Source organism: Tenrec ecaudatus, chromosome 10, assembly GCF_050624435.1.
Source record: "Tenrec ecaudatus isolate mTenEca1 chromosome 10, mTenEca1.hap1, whole genome shotgun sequence".
NCBI lineage: Eukaryota > Metazoa > Chordata > Mammalia > Afrosoricida > Tenrecidae > Tenrec > Tenrec ecaudatus.
Window position 1 is genome coordinate 118,577,836 of NC_134539.1, and position 19,256 is coordinate 118,597,091.

The 19,256-nt window shown below is 45.1% G+C and overlaps 1 protein-coding gene and 1 non-coding gene across 2 annotated transcripts; both read right to left on the reverse strand.

Moving 5' to 3' along the window:
• Nucleotides 1-76: 76 nt before the first annotated feature.
• SLFN11 (schlafen family member 11) lies at nucleotides 77-14,950 on the reverse strand. Its single transcript, XM_075561407.1, has 5 exons — nucleotides 14,830-14,950; nucleotides 9,808-10,898; nucleotides 9,280-9,408; nucleotides 5,330-6,053; nucleotides 77-4,453 (listed from the first exon to the last, which is right to left on the reverse strand). Exons 2-5 carry the CDS (start codon nucleotides 10,895-10,897, stop codon nucleotides 3,631-3,633), a joined length of 2,766 nt encoding a protein of 921 aa, XP_075417522.1. The 5' UTR covers nucleotide 10,898; nucleotides 14,830-14,950; the 3' UTR covers nucleotides 77-3,630.
• A 354-nt stretch (nucleotides 14,951-15,304) lies between these two features.
• LOC142460299 (U1 spliceosomal RNA) lies at nucleotides 15,305-15,467 on the reverse strand. The gene has a single exon (XR_012786532.1). It is a non-coding gene; the product is annotated as a U1 spliceosomal RNA (small nuclear RNA).
• Nucleotides 15,468-19,256: the final 3,789 nt, after the last annotated feature.

Below are 19,256 nucleotides of genomic sequence, written 5' to 3' on the forward strand. Positions count from 1 at the left end.
GCAGCAGATTCCAGAATCCCAGCCCCAAACTCCTGAAAATACCAATGTGAACATGGCCCTTCATATAGGCACGGCATCACACAATAAATCCAGCCTTGGGAAAATACGGTAAGTCGTGCATTCCCAGTTTTACCAAGGAAGGAACGGAGGGAGGATTATGGGGCCACTCTGCCATTAATCACCTAGCTGGTGGATCAGAAATTCTTAAGTGTCCCCAAAGCGGCTCAAGGAATGGTTATCAAAGTCGTGTGGAGCACTGAGCAAGAGCCAGGGTGACTCCATCTGCCCGGCATTGAGGACAGCAGCCCACACACTTTAAGCACAGAGTAAATTCCCATGTAGTCATCACCATCTCTAAAGTTCAGGAAGCTATGTAAAATTCATCTAAACACTCTAAATGTTGGTCTTAAAATAAGGTAACTGTGTTGGTCAGGGTTGACTAGAGAAACAAAGTCATAGACACTCATGTATATAAGAAAGAGCTTTATATCAAAGAGTAATTGTATATTAAAGAAACAACCAGCCCAGTTCAGATCAAGTCCCTAAGTCCGATATTAGCCTATATGTCTTATATAAGTCTACAAATTCTTTTTCAGACTCATGTACCCAAGCAGTAATGCCACGTGAAGGAAGATAATGGGCTAGTGGGTAGAAGGTTTTGTGGATCCAGTGGCAGTGGAAGCATCTCAGTGCTGGCAGGGGTCTCCATGTGGCTCCTCCAGCTCCAGGGCTTTTGCTGATGAGGCTCCATGTGTCTTGTCAGCAGAAAAATGAAGAGTCTATCTGGCCTCTAGTGACCTATTTATCTCCTTTGCGCCTCTAAGTGAGGTCATCAAACTCCAACCTGGTTGACAGGCTAGACTCCACCCCTTTTCAAGTTGACAGGAGATTATGTAACTGCTACAGACCACTCCTTTCCAACTTGACACTTTTACACAACTCTTTATCCATAATTTAAAAAAATCATACCTGTACCTAACAGAATAAAACTTAAAAACATATAATTCAATATGTGCTATCCAAATTTAAACATAAATTCTTTAAATGAACAAAAAAACTATGGTTAGTAATTGCAGTTACATGAATAAAACAAAAATATTCTACTTTTTTATCATTTTATTGGGGGCTTGTACAACTCTTATCACAATCCATACATGCATCCATTGTGTCCACTACATTTGTAGCCATCATCATTCTCAAAACATTTGCTTTCTAAAATATTCTATACTTATGTGAATGCCTACACCTTAATCAAATGACTATATTCCCCCACCTATGAAAGTTTGTAAGCCAACCACTTCATGCCTTCATCTACCCAATTTTGGATCTCCAATTTCTATATTGCCCACTTACATCAATCCAGTGCTCTGAGGAGACAATCATGTTCTTTGACGTGAAGAATCTTCATTCCAGTTGGAACCTTGTGAAGTTGACATCCATAAGCAAAGTCAAATGAGGACAGGTCATCCACAAAGTCAGCAGCAATATGCACCAGTCCACAGGCTTAAAAATCTTCTCTTCATCTGGTCAGTTCTGGTCAACTCACTGTGGGCTGCCTCACTTAGCCTCACCAGGGTGCCCATTGACTGCCTTGCCTTTACACCATGCACCCCATTACAAATTCTCAACAACCCTAGCCCCCTTGTGCTGGGTCATGAACTTCAGACTAGTCAACGACTCTCATCTTCTCCTCTAATCCCTGTGAACCAGGTCCACAGGTGTCAGTAGCCAGACTCAACCTGTCTCTTTATTGCTGTATTTCTCTCACTTCCACTCAACAAGTGGACCTAGGTGGTCACCTAGCAAGCATTTCAGCCTGCCCAAAAGCTCTTTTTAATATTCAATTCTAGAGAAGTGAGTGTCTTCATGGTTCCAGATTTTTCCAGCCTCAAGTAAAAACAACTAGTTCAAAATTTAAAAATCCAAAAAGTAACCTCCCCCCTTTTTTTCCCTTCAATCTGTCAACAACCCCTAGGAAATTTCTTCACCTTTGAATGTCCCGAGCACTCAAGGCACTGGGTGGGGCTTATCCTTTTAGAGCCTTGTGTTTAGAGTCTTGCAGGTGTGTCCTAACCATTTAAATTCCAATTTAATGGCTTAAGGCAAGTAGTCCTACAGCCTATTTTTACTTCCCAATAATCATGTCTATCAATCATTAATATCAACAATAAGCAAAAGAAATCAGTATAAACAAAGTAGAATATGATCCTAAACTCAATTCCTAAACAGTCATTGACTCTTTATCTATCTTATCCCTTATCTAATTTATTCCATTGATACAAAATACGACCTTGGGACTCTGATTGAATCAAGCCAGAGCCAGGCATTCTGTCAGTCATTTTGATTTTCTGTCAGCCATTTTGATGTTATGTCAGCCATTTTGATCTTCTATTAGCCATTTTCACTAAGCAGTCTCTGAGAAATTCAAACAGCAATTTCTATCCCTGAGCTCAAAATATACATCAACAACATCCATTTTCACCATTTTCAACAGGAATAATAAAAAACAAGAACCAAACAAAATAATCAAAACTTTAACTTCCTATATTCTTTTCAGAAAACAACTCGGTAAACTGCATGGCCGTATCTGACCTCCAGCTAGCCAACAACACTGGACAATCCTGGAGACAGTGTGGGAATTGCACCCGATCTGATTCCACCACACTGAGGCAAAACACTAAGGGCGTGCCACAGAACAGCAAGGGAAACAGAGCAACGAAGTCCCCAGGGAAGACTAAAAATAGACTTTGGGGCCAGGGCTTGGAACCCCATCAGACTTGACCAGAAAACACTCCTAATGCCCAACAAACAGTCCTTGAACTAACTACAGGATTTTCTTTGTTGTTGTTGTTTTGTCATTGACTTCTTGTTGTTGTTTTGTTTTCTTTTGTTGCTTGGTTTTCTCTGTCTTGTTTTTGTGCATGTTATTATCTCTGCAGGTCTAAATAAGATAGGCTGGATGAACAATCTAGAGGAGAAAACAATGGGAACAACAGTTTGGGGGGACATGGGAGAGGGGGAGGTGGGGGGAAAGGTAGTGGTGTTAACAAGCCCAGGGACAAGGGAACAACAAGTGATCCAAATCGGTGGTGAGGAGGTTGTAGGAGGCCTGGTGGGGCATGCTCAAGAGTAATGTAACTGAGAGGAATTATTGAAACCCAAATGAAGGCTGAGCATGATAGTGGGACAAGAGGAAAGTCAAAGGAAATAGAGGAAAGAGCTAGGAGGCAAAGGGCATTTATAGAGGTCTAAATAAAGCCATGCACATATGCAAATATATTTATATATGAGGATGGGGCAATAATAGCTCTATGTGCATATATTTATAGGTTTAGTATTAAGGTAGCAGATGGACATTGGGCCTCCACTCAAGTACTCCCTCAATGCAAGAATATTTTGTTTTATTAAACTAGCATTCCATGATGCTCAACTTCCCAACACGATCACTGAAGACAAAGCAGGTGCATAAGCAAATGTGGTCAAGAAAGCTGATGGTGCCCGGATATCAAAATATGCAGTGTCTGGGCCATCTAGCTGAGAAGCAACAAAGCCCACGTGGAAGAAGCACACCAGCCTGTGCGATCATGAGGTGCTAAAGGGATCAGTTATCAGGCATCAAAGAACAAAAAATCATATCATTTTCTGCTTACCTTCCCAATATGATTGCTGTGGATTCACAGAATACATATATAGATACAACTGTTGTTTTGCCCTAGAAGCCAGACAGAGCAGAATACTGTCTAAGAGAATGGGCTCATGTGTTTTGGGATGGATTCCAAACACAATATTCCTTTCCAGCCCTGAGAATCGCCGGATACTGTCTAATACGATGTAATCACCCGACAGGTTATTCGCATCTCTGAAACTCACTACCCTTTGCTTCATCATCGCTTCCAAGAGCTCACGTTTGTAACCTTCCACTTCTTTTGTTGTACTGACAAGGACAGCTATGTCCTTGGGAGAATAGCCTATTTCAAAGAGACTCTTGCAAATGTCTGCTACTTTGGCCACAACCACCTCCTGACTCAAATTCTCCTCGGTTTTTAAGGTGCCCCCAACAGCCTGAACCAATTCAGCTTCACAAATCATCTCCAGGGACTTAGGGGGAACATTAGGTAGGGGGTACCGTCTCACTATGTCCATTTTCTTCTGTAGGTAGTTGGCTATTTGTCCCGCATTTCGAACCACTTTGGTGAGCTCTTCCCTGGGAAACTGGGCTTCGAGAGGTGGGAGGCCACTGGCATCCAGGTGGATGGTTTGGAAGTAGTCCAGGAAGATCCAGAGAATTCCTGGGCAGTCCCTTTGTCTTTGGGTGATTATTTTTGCCTTCCTATACCACGGTCCATCCTCCGTGAGGAAATTCTGAGCTTCATCAATGACGATATGTTGAATCTCTGGAAAGTCTTTCCTCATGAAAGTTTTCCGGGTCACGGATTCACAGATCATTTGATCGCTGTAAAAATAAAAACGACACACTCAGGGTGACGATTGTGCAATTTTTCTTTTTTTAATCCTTTTTATTGGGGGCTCATACAATTCTTATCACAATCCATACATACATCCATTGTGTCAGAAACATATGTACATTTGTTGCCATCAACTTTCTCAAAACATTTGCCTTCTACTTGAGCCCTTAATATCTGCTGCTCATTTTCCCCTCCCTCCCCACACCCCCCCACCCCGTGAACCCTTTATCATTCACATATTATTATTATTATTTTGTCATATATTACACTGTCTGATGTCTCCCCCTGCCCTCTTCTCTGCTGTCCCTCTCCCAGGGATGAGGCTATGTGTAGATTCCTGTAATCAGTTAATCAGTTCCCCCTTTCTACCCCACATTCTCTCCACCCTCCAGGTATTGCCGCTCTCATCACTGGTTCTGGAGAAGTCATCCGTCCTGGATTCCCTGTGTTTCTAGTTCCTATCTGTACCAATGTACATCTTCTGGTCTAGCCAGATTTGCAAGGTAGAATTGGGATCATGATAGTGGGGGGTGGGGGTGGGGTGGGGGGAGGAAGGAGTATTTAAGAACTAGAGGAAAGTTATATGTTTCATCATGCAGTTTTTCTTAATGTGATTGAAAAACTGAACTGTATGAGTTAGGAATCATGTGCCAATAAACGGTTTAAAACTAACTAAATAAAATTGAAATAAAAGAAGAAAATAAGAAGGCACCCATCAGGTACCATAGTGCTCGGCACACACCATTTATTGCACACTAGTTTTATCATGCAGCCGTCGGCCTCTGCAGTCACCCCACTGGGGATAGCTGTGGAATGTATCCAGATGAAGCCTCATTTGGTGACAATAAGACCCAACTGCTTACCTCAAATACCTCATCAGAGGCTGGTTTTCACAAACATAGAGAATGTTGCGTGCTTGACAGTGAAATATATTTCTGATGGTCTTCAGGGCCTTCATGGCCATGATGGTCTTCCCTGATCCTGGCAAGCCGTGGATAAACAGTTCTCTGCTCCTGTGGATGTTTTTTGAAAAGATCTTATACTGTTGGGCTGTGAGCAGATTTAGAACCTCACAGCCCAGCTGGTCACTCAAAACAGATCGGAAGCCAAGCAAAACGATCACGAGGGATTGCAGAAAGTCTTCCATTTGCTGGATGTCCCCGAGAGTGTAGGACTCAGGATACTCTATCCGAGAGCCCAGGCCTCCCAGGGGCTCTTCAGTGCTCTCAGGACTCAGGGAGAGGACTTTGGTCATGACACACGCTTTCCACGTGTAGCCACCGATGCCCACCAGCTTAGTTTTCAAGGTGAAGGCAGTAAGGTTGGAATAGTCATAGCCCGTGGCCTCCTGCTTCCTGAGTATGGTGTAGAGAACAGGGAAGCTGTCCTGAGCTACCAGCAGAGCGTCACAGATGACTCCCTCCTTCCTTGGCAAGTTCAGATCTACAGCCCAGCTTCTTGAAAGGATCACAATTCCCCGGGAGAAGTGTTGCATTTCTTTCTTTACCAACTCTTCCAGTCCCGGGTTTTGTGAGCACAGTTCCTGCCAGAGGTATTCTGGGGTGTAGTGCAAATGGTCTGACGGCACTGGAAAGAATGGGGAGTTGGGGGAAAAATCGTGATTATTGTGAGTAACTTAGAGATCCTTTGAGGCGATTCTTTTGTAACTAGGATTGCGATTCCAATGGAGAATATCGTACACCCAGTCCATGAGCTTATTCTGTGCATGACCTGGAGAAATTCCTCGACCTCTTTACCTACCCCCCCGCCCACCCCCCACCCCCCGTTTGCTCACGTGTAAAACGAGATTAATAAGCGTGCTTTTCTAAGGTGAAGAACTGCGGAAATGGGACACGGGGCTGGCCTATTGTAGCTGCGACTTGAGAACCGTTAGTTCTCTTCTCCTCCTTCCTCTCAAAGTAGTTGAATCTCAAAGTGTCCCTGAATCACCCCCACTGGTGCAGGTCAGAGGAGCCTGCCCAGGACAGTGTTCATTCATGCCACCTTTGGCGAGAAGAGTAAGGCACCTAAACCCTTTAATTGGCAGGGAAGACCCTTGGGGTTAGTTGCTGTATCAGTTGCTGTGAGAACAATGTGTTATCTTGGTCAAGTTTTGCAATTATGGTTACTCCTACTTAAAAAAAATAGAAAGCAAAAAGTGGGTATATTCTTTATTTCTCTATGGCTCTGGAATCATTTGAATAGTGCTTAATGGCCTATTCTTCAAGCGTTTGGTAGACTTACTTAAAAACAGGGTGCGATGTAGCACCGATGAAGAACACAGCTTTCCCCCAGATCCTGGATGCTTCCTCTCCCCCAACTACCATGATCCGAATTCTACCTTGCAGGGCTGGATAGGGCAGAGGTTGTACACTGGAGCATATGAGGGCTGGAGGCACAGGGAATCCAGGGTGGACGATACCTTCAGGACCAGGGGTGTGAGGGGCGATGCTGGGAGAGTAGAGGGTGAGTGGTTTGGAAAGGGGGAACTGATTACAAGGATCCACATGTGACCTTCTCCCTGGGAGACGGACAACAGAGAAGGGGGTGAAGGGAGATGCCAGATAGGGCAAGATATGACAAAATAATAATCTATAAATTATCAAGGGCTCATGAGGGAGGGGGGAGCAGGGAAGGAGGGGAAAAAAGAGGACTTGATGCAAAGGGCTTAAGTGGAGAGCAAATGCTTTGAGAATGATTGGGGCAGGGAATGTATGGATGTGCTTTATACAATTGATGTATGTATATGTATGGATTGTGATAAGAGTTGTATGAGTCCCTAGTGAAATGTTTTACAAAAACAAACAAAATAAAAACAAACAGGGTGGTTTTCCCTTTCAAACAGCTGGAGTAGAAGGTCTTCAGAAAAAGTAAAGCAAACCTTTGTGGCGAGAGCAGAGCTTTCCGGAGAACTGTTAACTCCAGGAGGGGAAACACCTATGTGTGGCTCTCTTAGTTGCCTGGACAATCATGGACTGGCCTGAGACTATGCTAAGCTGGCTGTGTGAACAGAAGCGGGTGTGGCTCCCTTGGCTTTCACTGTCTTCCTCCTCCCTCCGTCAGTCTCACTCCTCCAGACCAGACACCATCGTCTCCTTCAGAAATGCTCGAGATCTGTACTGTGCAGAATGACGGTGCATTTAGAAACGCTACGCGTGTGGATTATAAAATGAAAAGGAGGATCCCGTGGTCCCGGAGACATTTTGCATGCGCTTCTGTTCCCTTTACAGAGACCTCATTCTTTCAGCTCTGCTGCCGGGTGGTCGTTAGTGTACTTACTGGGCTATTACCACGACGTTAAAAGACACCTGATGGGTTCTGTCATCTGAAGCTTCAGACACTAAGCTTGAAGTTACAATTTTAGAATTTGCTTTTGTTGTCTGCCTAAAAAATTATAATAAATTGCTGTCAACCTCCCGCCCCCAAAAGGAAAATAAATAGGGTTTTTCTTAAATTCAAGCATAATCGATTGATATGCTAAGAGAATATAGCCCGGTTTGGGGTTTCATTATACTTTATTCCATGGAAATAAGTCATGCTACAATGGCTCTTACCGAGCTTTCCTCCGTAGGAGACTGACTGGTGGCATAGTGGGCCATGCCTCAGACTGCGAGGGACAGGTCAGGTGTGAGCGCACCGCCGCTCCACTCCACAGGAGAAAGGTGAGGCTCCCTGCGCCCTCATGGTGTACCACCTCGAACCCTCACAGGGGCCGTTCGATTCTGTCCTACCTGTTCACTGTGAACCAGAATCCACCGGGGGGCAGTGAGTCTGGCCTGGAGTTTTGTACATCTACTCTTAGGAACCCTGGTGGCATAGTTGTGCTGCTACCTGCACGGTCAGCAGTTTGAAACCACCAGCCGCTCCGAGAGAGAAAGATGGGGCTTTCCACTCCGGTGAAGAGTTAGTCTCTGAAACCCACAGGGCAGTTCTGCCCTTGTCCTGTAGGGTCGCTATGAGGCAGCATCGACTCCATGGCAGTGAGTGATATTGATTCTTGGATCTCATACGATTTACTGTGGGAAGTTTTTAGCTACAATTAATTTAAATATTCATGTCAATTCAAGGACTTCAATTAGGGAAGGAAAACATAAAATCTTAATTGGAGTGAGCATTATCTATTAATTGGCCCTTTCTAGACATTTATTCTATAGCAACACCCAGTGATGGTTAAGTCATTGACTTCTTGCCTAGGCTGGAGCAGACGATTTTCCACCTCTAGGAAGGTAGGAAGAAGACACCGGTGGGCTCCTAGGCAAAGCGGAGTGTGCGAGGAGCAAGAAATAAGAGCAGAGAACAGCCAACGGCTGGTAAATCGTTTTTGCTCCGACGTGATTGTTTCTAAGCCTGAAACGCTGCTCTCCCCCCCCTTCTTTCTAACATCTTGATGCATTTTTCATCCTTAATATTCATAACCACCTCTGGAACACCTCTGGGTGCCTAAGGAGGACGGGCTTCAGGGCCTTGTAAGGACCCCAAGAAACATGCCCATTCCTCAGTCCCAGCTCCAGGGGTTCTCACTCAACAAGTCTGAGGAGGAGCCTAGGTCCCGCAGCTGTAAAAACCACCAGGAATCTAGATCACTCCGGTTTCAGAACTACAAATGGTCTCTAGGGGGCAGTAATGTTCTTGGGTTTCATAGGGTACTGCTCATTTCCAAAGTGCTTTTAGCCAGTACGCTTAGGGCATGATCATTCCATTCAAAGGAATTTGCCAAGCCGACTTTCAAGAAACGCAATAAACACATCAGTTTAATTCCATCTCTCCTACTGTAGACACTGCCTTGTGCCCAGTAGGCAGCCATCGCTACTACCTGCAAATAAGAGTCGTTGCAGGTCCTCCTTGTGTTCCAGGCCTTTCTTGGTGTAGACTGGTCTGCTCAGCGGAGTCCCCTTAGTGAGACTCAGCTGAGATTCAAAGTCTTCACACAACCGTTGAAGAGCTTCACAAAGAAAGAAAACTTATGTTAACCTTCACCATTGAAAGAAGCCTGACCAGTGGGTAAAATATAAGACCTTCTCTGGTCACTTGAGAGGGAATGGACAGATAACGCTCCCATTTGTCCCATCTAAATTAACACCTCTATTAAAGCAAAGCAAGACAAAAACAACCCATTGCCTGTCCGTCCATCTGTCCAGTCAATTCCAACTCATAAGGACCCTATGGACTAGAGTAAGTGTCCCAGGCTGTAATCTTCACAGAGAAATTAAAAGTCATGGACAAAGAAAGCCTGTTTATCACGGAGACCCAGAGAGAGAGAGAGAGAGAGAGAGAGAGAGAGAGAGAGAGAGAGAGAGAGAGAGAGAGAAAGGACAGGATGGAAGAGCTTCGTCCCCTTTACCTGGGTCTGTATCCGTCACCCTGTCTACCCATTCTTCAATACTCAGCTTGCGGAGCTCCTTGTCCTTCACCATCCAGGAGTTGGGAGCACTGGAGAACACCACACAGCAGAACGGCTCCACTCGGATGGCACAAGCATAGCCATACAGCTCGCCTGCTTTAAATACGTCCAAGACTTTGACTGTGCAATGTATCTTGCCTTTGGACTGGCAGAAACAGGACAGAGGTAATTTTTCTATGACTCTTTCTGTCGCCATTTTCAAAGAGACAGGTTCGATGATTTCTCTCTTCTTTCTCTCGATGATTTCTTTGGCACACCCTATCACTCGTTTAGTTGTATCGTGCACTCCGATGAAAAGATAGCCTCCCTTGGTATTGGCAAATGCAGCGACGTATTTGGGGACTGTGCTTTCTATGTACTTTATGACATTGTGTGTAGAGAACTGCTTAAACTCTACCCCGTCAGACTCCGGAAAAGACAGGACTTCACCATATTCCAGCGTCTGTCTTTGGAAAATCAAGGAAGCAGGATCTGACTTCTGGAGGCCTGGACACATAACCCTGGGGACTTTGCTAGAAGGTTCTTCCCCCGAGCTCTTGTTTGCATTCCTCTTCTTGCTTTTTAGGAAATCGAAAGCCTTTCTTGGACCCATGAGGCTCAACGAGGTGCCGGATCTCCCATACAGTGACGAGCTCAGGCTGCAGATGCGGGGCTTGAAGGCGTGATCTTCAGGGCAAAGGTCACTGCTCCAAGATTTCACAAAAAGGAAGGCACAGCCCCCTTGTTGCTTATCCTCAAAGAAGGCCTGCAAGTTTGAAGGATCAATGAGCATACTCAAAGCTTTTTCCAAATCCTGTCCCATCTCCACAGGGTGCTCATCCCTGTTAGTCATCTCCATCTGAATCACTCCTCCTCCGGAGTTGAGTAAAGCACATGCAGCCTGAACAACTCTCGCCTTCTCTTCCTCTCTCTCTTGTTTCTGTAGCTTGTCTCGGTTTTCTTCTCCCAACGTCACTCTTCCTACATTGATGATCAAGTCTGGGCCAGACGCGTCTACCACCAAAAGAGGGTTACGTTCCTCCACGTTCATTCTGCAATGAAACCATTAAACCGTGTGTCTCGTGGGTGAAAGGTAGATTGCACAGTGTGTACAGATGATGTGTTCATTAGTCAGTTTAAAAACATACCCAAAAAGTCCTATCTGGTGCTGGGAGCTGCAGATTCAGTGGTAAGTAAGGAGAAACAAGCTCAGAACCTGCCTCTTGAGTGTGGACCGGAAGGACTTGGGGGGGGGGTACTCGAGCTGCCTCAGTGGGGTGTGCTAAGTGCTCTGTGGGGAGCAGCTCGCTGCAACAATCAACCTACGATGAGCAGGGCGCTCTTCCTGGAATGTAAGCTGAGATCCGAATTAGTCACGCAAAGGCGCCTGAGGATAGAAAAGGATGGCAAGCACGCTCACCAGACAGAATGGGACCGGAGGTGAGAAATCGCTAAAGGAGACGGGACACACATAGTGGAGTGGTGCATAGATGTCCAGTCCTGCCAGACCTTCAGAGGCGCAGGAGGTAAGAGGTGAGGAGAGAAACCGTGAAAGAAGAGCTTAGAGAGTGAGGCACAGGTCATGGCTTGAACTGGATTCTTAGGAGAGTGGAAAGCCAAAGACGGGGTTCAAGAAGGGAGTAGCACGGACAGATGGATATTTTTACAGGTCACGTTAGTGATGAACAAACCCTTGGTTGCCAGGGGGTATGGAGAAGATGTAGCTACCGAGGGAAAGCACAAGGTGTTGTTTGTTTGTTGGTTGAGGTGCTGCATCCAGGTTGTAGTGGCAATTATGCAAATGTACTCACGTATGGTGCCATAACGGGTTACACATTGGGCAGCTAATCGTAAGGTCAGCGTTTGAAACACCAGCTTCCACGAGGGAGAAAGATGAGACTTTCCGGTCCTGTAAAGAACTTGTCTCAGAAACGAACAGGGAAGTTCTGCTCTGTGCTACAGTGTCGCTGTGAGTCGGAAATGACTCAATCAACAGTGAGTTTGACTTGAGCTTTCATTCACGTGTTCAAATTCATAGCTCAATCCCTGGAGGAGAGGCACATGCCTGGTGAGCTAGGGGCCTCTGTAGCGCAGAGGGGACCCCCAGTGGGATGGAGTGGCTTAGCAGCAGCAATATGCTGGCACGGTGCTGGTCACTGTGAGGTTGATACAGACAGGGCAGTGTTTTGTTCTCTCGTACGCAAGGCCCCACCAGCCAGAGTCAACCTGACAACTAATTATAAATTTGGGTGGTGAGTACATTGTGTTGATTATATTATTCTCTCTATTTTTTCTGCAAGTTTCAAAGCATTCAAGACATAGAAAGAAGTGCTCATGTCCAAAAGACTTAAAAAGAGAGGGGCAACAGATTTTAGAATAGCAGTCAAAAAGTGGTTGAAATTTGGGACCATGGTCAGGTGGGAAATGAAGATGACCAGATCTGATAAAAGGGAAAATGAAGATCAATGATCCTAAGTCTTTCTCGAGACCTTGTATTTAGGAAGTGGGTGAATCTATCCACAGGAGAAAGATGAGATTTTCTATAGTCTAAGAAGCCCACACGGGCAGTTCTACTATGTCCTACAGGGTTGCTGAGTCAGAATTGGCTCCCTGGCAGTGAATTTTTAGTATATTAATAAAACCCAACACTATCATGTTAGGGAGAAGACTCATGACTCAGATTGTGCTACAGCTCATACAACCAGTTTTCTATTTTTGCTTTGGCTCAAGTACGCCATCAAAATATGTCACCCTTTTAGTCACACCAACGCAGGAGCACTCAGTGAGAAGTCGTTGCGGGTACCTTAGGGACAGTGAAAGACAAGGAAGTGCATGCACAGACTGCCTTCTGGGACTGGTGGTTTAGGATGCACCACATGGCCTTGTCGTTGCTTACATCGTATGTGGAGAAAACCCCACAGATCTAAAATCATTCCAGTTATTTGGGTCTTAAAAAAATCACCTTACATTTATGGTCAAAGGAATAACTTTTTAAAGTATATTGTTAAAAAGAACTTGTCAGTTGCTACTTAGAGAAGGCCTCTCACTGCCATCGAGTGGATTCTGACTCAGTGCCCTGATGGGCCAGAGTAGAACTGCCCTTGGGTCTCCCAGGCTGTCCATGGTTACTGCATTCGCCCACAGTAAGGCTGCTGCTTTCAAACTGCTGACCTTGTAATTAGCCACAGGGGCTCCTGTTAAGAGAAGCGATCCAGAATGTTTGTAGGTGTTGCCTTTGTTTAGGAAAACAAGAATCTGTTGTTAGAGGCCTATAGGTAATAGTCTTCCTATTACAGAGTGACAGATTTTTTTCTCATTATGTCTCAATCATATATGAATATTTGTGTTCTGTTTCCAAAAGGATTTCAGAAAGCAACCCCTTCCAAGTTGAGGAAGCTCAATTCCCAACGCACCTCACAAATGATCTTCTTCAATGAATGTCAGTTACCAAGTGTGTCTTCTGACACACAAAATTAACCCAGACAATTTTACTAGTAAATATTTTGTTTCTTCTAGAATAAAAATAATGTATAAAAGGGGGAGGGAGGAAGCCCAAATTCACAACTGGCAGCGATCCTAGATTCTAGAAAAAGACTAGAATGGTTTCTCCTTCCCCCTGTATCCCCGCCCCCCTTTTCCTCCCCCAGTCTCCCTGCTTCTGGAAAGATTTAATGGGACTCTGAGTCAGAATTGACGTGAGGCCGCAAGTACAGGGTTTCCAAGACTGTCCATCTTTATAGAAGCTGACTGTCGGAAGCAGTCAGTGGCTTTGAGCCCTGGCAATTAGCAGCCTGGCGCTTAACGCACGGTACCACCAGCACACCAAACAGTGTGTACATTTTTTTTTAATAAAAAATCATTTTATTAGTGGCTCATACAACTCTTATCACAATCCATATATACATCAATTGTGTAACGCACATTTGTACATTCATTGCCCTCATCATTCTCAAAACATTTGCTCTCCACTTAAGCCCCTGGCATCAGCTCCTCATTTTACCACTCCCTCCCCACGCCCCCCTCCCTCATGAATCCTTGATAATTTATAAATTATTATTTTGTCATATTTTACACTGTTTGATGTCTCCCTTCACCCATTTTTCTGTTGTCTGTCCCCCCAGTGTCTACATTTTGATGAACAAATGCACACAAAAAGTGAGAGCATCAACCAATTGGTTAACGGACAAAGCCATGCCACCAATTTAAGAGAGAGTCTCCACGCCAAGACCTGAGCTCCCCCTTGTCCTATCTGACCGCGTGTCCCCAGAACGATGGTCAGTTCTGTCATCCTCAGGCTTTGGCTACCCAATGGCTCTGGCTTGGAAGCTTGAAGAGGGCACTTCCAAAAAGCTCGTGGCAAAATTCCAGTTTCTCTTACTTTCATTTTTCCATGAGGTTCTGGAAGTCCCCTGTTCTGTCTGAGCTCTGGTTCTTCTCACTGTTTACACACTTAATTCAGAAAAGTGTTCATTTCATTGTCTGCCTCATTGCCCGCCTGTCTTGCCTAAGGCAGGGTGGCGTTTCATCTTGGAGTTCTGATTTCTCTTTCGATGACCCAAGAAGCCAGGCACACACTTTTCCCGTGACAGCTGTGGTGAAGCCCACGTGAAAATGCTCACTACTGCTTAGTAAACCTTGTAGCACCTTTGTAGGGGGTTTTGTGCTTCCTCCCACAAGGCCCCAAGGTTGACTGATAACTGAACTTCCTGTGTATCCATATGTATTTCAGATTTTAGAAAAAAAAATTGTACACATAGACTTAAAAAAAAAAGAACTGCCCTTGTGGTTTCTGAGCCAATCTTTCTTCCTCTTTCTCGCTCTGGGCAGATTTCAACTGCCCACGCCAGTAGAGACAAGCCCCTGTGTGCCTTGCTTTCATCAGCTGGTGTGTATGATCCAGCTTTCCTGATAACACACCCTGTTCAGGACCAGCTCTTGGATCCCTTAGGCGTGACGCCAGTCTCTCCGGCAGGCTGCACTTACCTTGGGAGTTCAAGGCGACAGGGTCGGAGTGTTAGAAAGAAAAAGATTGCCCGTAGCCTCCGGCTCCCTTCGGGGCTCCGCACTTGCTTGACTTCAGGCTCGAATAATGGTCAGAGGGGAGGAATGCGTATCCCAGAAAGCTGAGCCAAGCAGAAGTAAAACTAGAATTTTCCCGCCTTTTTTTGGGGCTATCTGATTGGTTGTTCTTATTTTTCAGGAAATGGAACTAGAGAAAAAAAAGAACTGCTGACCACTTCTTGTTAATATGAATTCCTCATAAGTAGGCGTGTTGCTAAGTAAGTTTGCTTAGTGTCCGAAAGAGAAACCACACGTGTATTATGAGAAATGAGTTAACCTTTTCACGACCTGATTATTTTCTGCTTTGATTTTTCTTGGTGGTGTTGGTGCCATGAGTTTTGATTAATGGAAGGAAGCATGCTGAATCATTGAGTGTGTTTGAATTGTTCTTTTATTTGAAAAGTTATTTCTAACGCCGCCCCCGACTACCACAAATTTTACAGTGGAGTTTCCCACATTTGGGGCAGTGGCAGGTGTCAGCCCATCCTGAGTACAGTGGACAAGTCTTGCCCTAGAAAAACCACCTTTCTGGTCAAGGTCTCCCCCTGCCAGGTAAGTGTGTGTGTCTGCATTTTTGATAGGTAGCATGTTTGTTTGCTTCTGCCTTTTCCTACAGCCTACCCTTCGAGTTCCAGGGGACACATTCTACCTGCATGCCCCTTCACTCCCTCCCAGACAGACAGGGACAGATGTGTCTCAAATAAAAGTGACCAAAATCTCCAGTTTTCCTACCAAATATGCAGGTATCTCATGTAATACCCTGTGGAAACAAGTAGTAATTTGCAGTATATGCCCATTTCTTTGTTTCAAATTATTAGGCAGCCCCCCCCTTATAAGACCTTTATCTCAAAAAGTCATTTTATAGCCAGAAAGTGTCCTAGTCCAAGCCAAGTTCATGGGCCCCGATGCTAGCCGAGTGCTCTTCAGACTCACATACCATGATTCCCCGAAAGTAAGACACCCCAAAAAATAAGACCCACTCACAGTTTTGCCTCTCGCTGAAATATACGGCATCCCCCGAAAATAAGACCTCCCCAAAAATAAGCCCCCCCAGCTACTGTAACTCTGGACTCAGGACCGTAGGGGACCACCACACAGCTCACTATTGGCCGCAGCGCAGCTGGAGCAGACAGGAAGTGCGAGGTCTCTTTTAATAAAACAATAAACAATAAATGTATACCATATTCTTCTTCATGGAAAAATAAGATATCCCTAAAAATAAGACCTAGCGCATCTTTGGGAGCAAAAATTAATATAAGACACTGTCTTATTTTGGGGGAAACAGGGTAGCTGCAGGCCTATGACACAGAAAGGTGAAGCAGGAGGCACGGAGATCACCGGCCGGTGGAGCAGTCACGTGGATCCAAGTTCGGTGGGAAGAGAGCAGGGTGGCAGCTCCCAGGAGGCCCCGCCTGGAGGCAGACACAGAATCCCAGCAAGGAAGAAGGTGAAGGGTCAGAGAGAGAATTCCTCACTGTCTCTCATAGAAAAGTCACACCTACTAATAATAGTTTATAAATTATCAAGGGTTCATGAAGGAGGACAGAACAGGGAGGGAAGGGAAAAATGGGGAGCTGATACCAAGGGCTCAAACAGAAAGCAAATGTTTTGAGAATGATGAGAGCAATGAATGTACAACAAATGTGCTTGACACAATGGATGGATGTATGGGTTGTGATAAGAGTTCTATGAGCCCCCAATAAAATGACGAAAAATAAATAAATAAAATGATGTAATGAAAAAAAAAAAGTCACATCTCAGCTCTAAGGAGGCATCATCTGGCCTGATTGATAGGTTGGACCCACCCCTACACTTCACACAGCTTCAAGTTGACAGATAATCGTGCTAGAGACAGATAGGAAACGTTAGCCTCCCTTAATTGCCCTGCCAGCTCTGCAGTCCTTGGAGGGTGTATTTAAGGCCCTGCTGGGTTTCTTCTTACTGTCTCGGCCGCTACCGTGTTCCTATGGCTCTGACCGACTTTCTGCTCCTTGCCATCTTTGACCAGCTGCCTCCTTCCGCAGTCCACAGAGCTCACTTTTGGTCTTCTCTCGGCTTCCTGATTGGCCTCTTTTGGGGGTCTGTCTGTCTGCAGGGATTGTAAGACTCATCACAGTATGGTCCAGCAATCAGTTTAGCGATGAGAAAGGTGCTTTGTATTAGAAAGAACAGAATTTGAGATGCAGTAACCAGATAGCTAGTTCCCAATTCTGGCTATGTGTTGGAATCATCTTCCGGTACACTTGTTTAAATGCAGATTCTAGGCCCCTAGACATTCTGAATCCGACTCTCAAATGTGGGTAGCAAGGAATATATATATATATATATATATCTCCACTACCACCCCCTTTTATAACCACTCAGACCAGGTCTGACATCTGACGGGTAAAGAAACTGGAGGGTTTTTAAAGCTGTGACTCTTCTTTCTCTTTATTATTTTTTTAAATCATGTATAGATTCCCTTGTAGTCATAGCTTATAACACAAAGGAAAACCTACTATATCTGTAGTCGCACAGCATCCGAACAGGGACAATATCCCAGAACCACCTCCTCCCCTGTAGGTGAATCTTTCTTTTTCTTTTTTTAAGAAATCATTTTACTGACATACAAATGCATAGCATACACTCCAGTAGTTCGGTTAAATCAAAAAGAGCTGTACATTCATCATTGCGATCAGTTCCAGAGCAATTTCTTCCTTCTTGTGCTCATTGCTACTAGCTCCCCCTTCCCCTCCCTCCTCCCCTCCCAGTCCCCCAATAAGACATTATGCTAGTTACCAATAGAGCGACCTATCCTGGATTTCACAAACAGATAAACCCCAACACCCCCCCCCACAAAAATAAAACACCCCAAACCTTAACAACAATAACAAAATAAATCGCGGAAAAACCTCAACAGAAAAGAAAGCGGGAAATATTAAAACCAGAACAAGTTTTAAATGGGTCAAAAGGGAGATCAAATAATAATACGTTACATTTTAACCTAATTAAATCGGCCATTATCAAGTTTACACTGCCACTCACAACTTGGAGGATGGTTCATGGTCCGGCCAAGTGGACTTATCATCTTGGGACAGAATTTTATTTCACCCATCTCCCAAGTTGTGCACCTGGCAGCTGCTGCTTCTCAGGAGGCAGACCCCCCTCACCACAGGCTTCTAAGAATCTTCCATCTGAATTCTGTTGCTCCTTGGCTGAGTACTCTCAAGCGCTGTGGGCAGCTCTCCATGGTCTATGGGATTTGGTGAAAGCACTTTGGCGCTGTTGACTTGCCACACACTCTTCCTCTCTCTGGGCGTGAGTGGAGGTGGGCTAGCGAAGAGACTCTGCCACATGGAGAATCACCCCCACCTGGCCGTGACCCAGAAAATATCTCCATACTGTCTGAGACAGGCAAAGAGGGACAGGGCCACCAAAACAATCGCCCAAGGAGACACAATGGAATGTACCCGCTGGTGACAGCGCTGCTAAAATGCATCTGATGCTGAGCGAGCCCTGGAAGCGAACCGGCAGACAGGAACAGGACTGTGTGCTTTGGGGGCAGAAAATGGATGGGTTCTTTCATTCCCTATGTTAAAAAAAACAAACAAACATGTTCTATGTAGACCTCGTCAGGGAAGACCTATTTGTAAAGTTTCTCAGTATAGAAAAGACTCTTAATAAACATTTATTTTGATAAGAACAGCACTATAACACTACTGGTTAAGAACGAAAGTATTCTGATGCAGCTCAACGTGAAATCAAATACATCATTGTCAACAAGGAGACCTGTGCCTTTCACCTTGGTCTCCAGGGAGGGAGAGACGGTGGACTTGGGAGTTGGACAGACGTGGGCTGGTCTCCTGAATGCAGAGCACATTACTTCTGTGAGCTGAGGCACGGGAGCTACTCTGGGCCACAGCTTCCTGCGCTGTGCGTTAGAGATCATACGTGCGACGTGCCATGCTTTCTCTACATGTATGACTTCCTTTCATCTGAATCTAATGATGTCACTATGAAGTTCATCTTCTTGCCACAGATGAGAAAACCGAGTTGGCAGGGGAAGTAACTTGCCTGGGGCCATCTAACCAATGAAGAGCCGGGTTGGAATTTGAACCCAGGGCCCGTCTGACTCCAGGGATGCTCTCACCTTACGTGGAGCTTCTGCGCCTCGTTCAGAGGGGAACCGAGCTCACATAGCTCAAACAGGTCTCACAGTAGCCGACAGATAGTAAGCCCTTATTAACTGCTAGCTATATTATATGAGGGGGCTTCAAAAATCCCATTCTACATATACACACACATACGTTGACTCATAGCAAGCCGATAGGCCAGGGTAGAACTGCTCCTGCGAGTTGCTGAGACGGTAG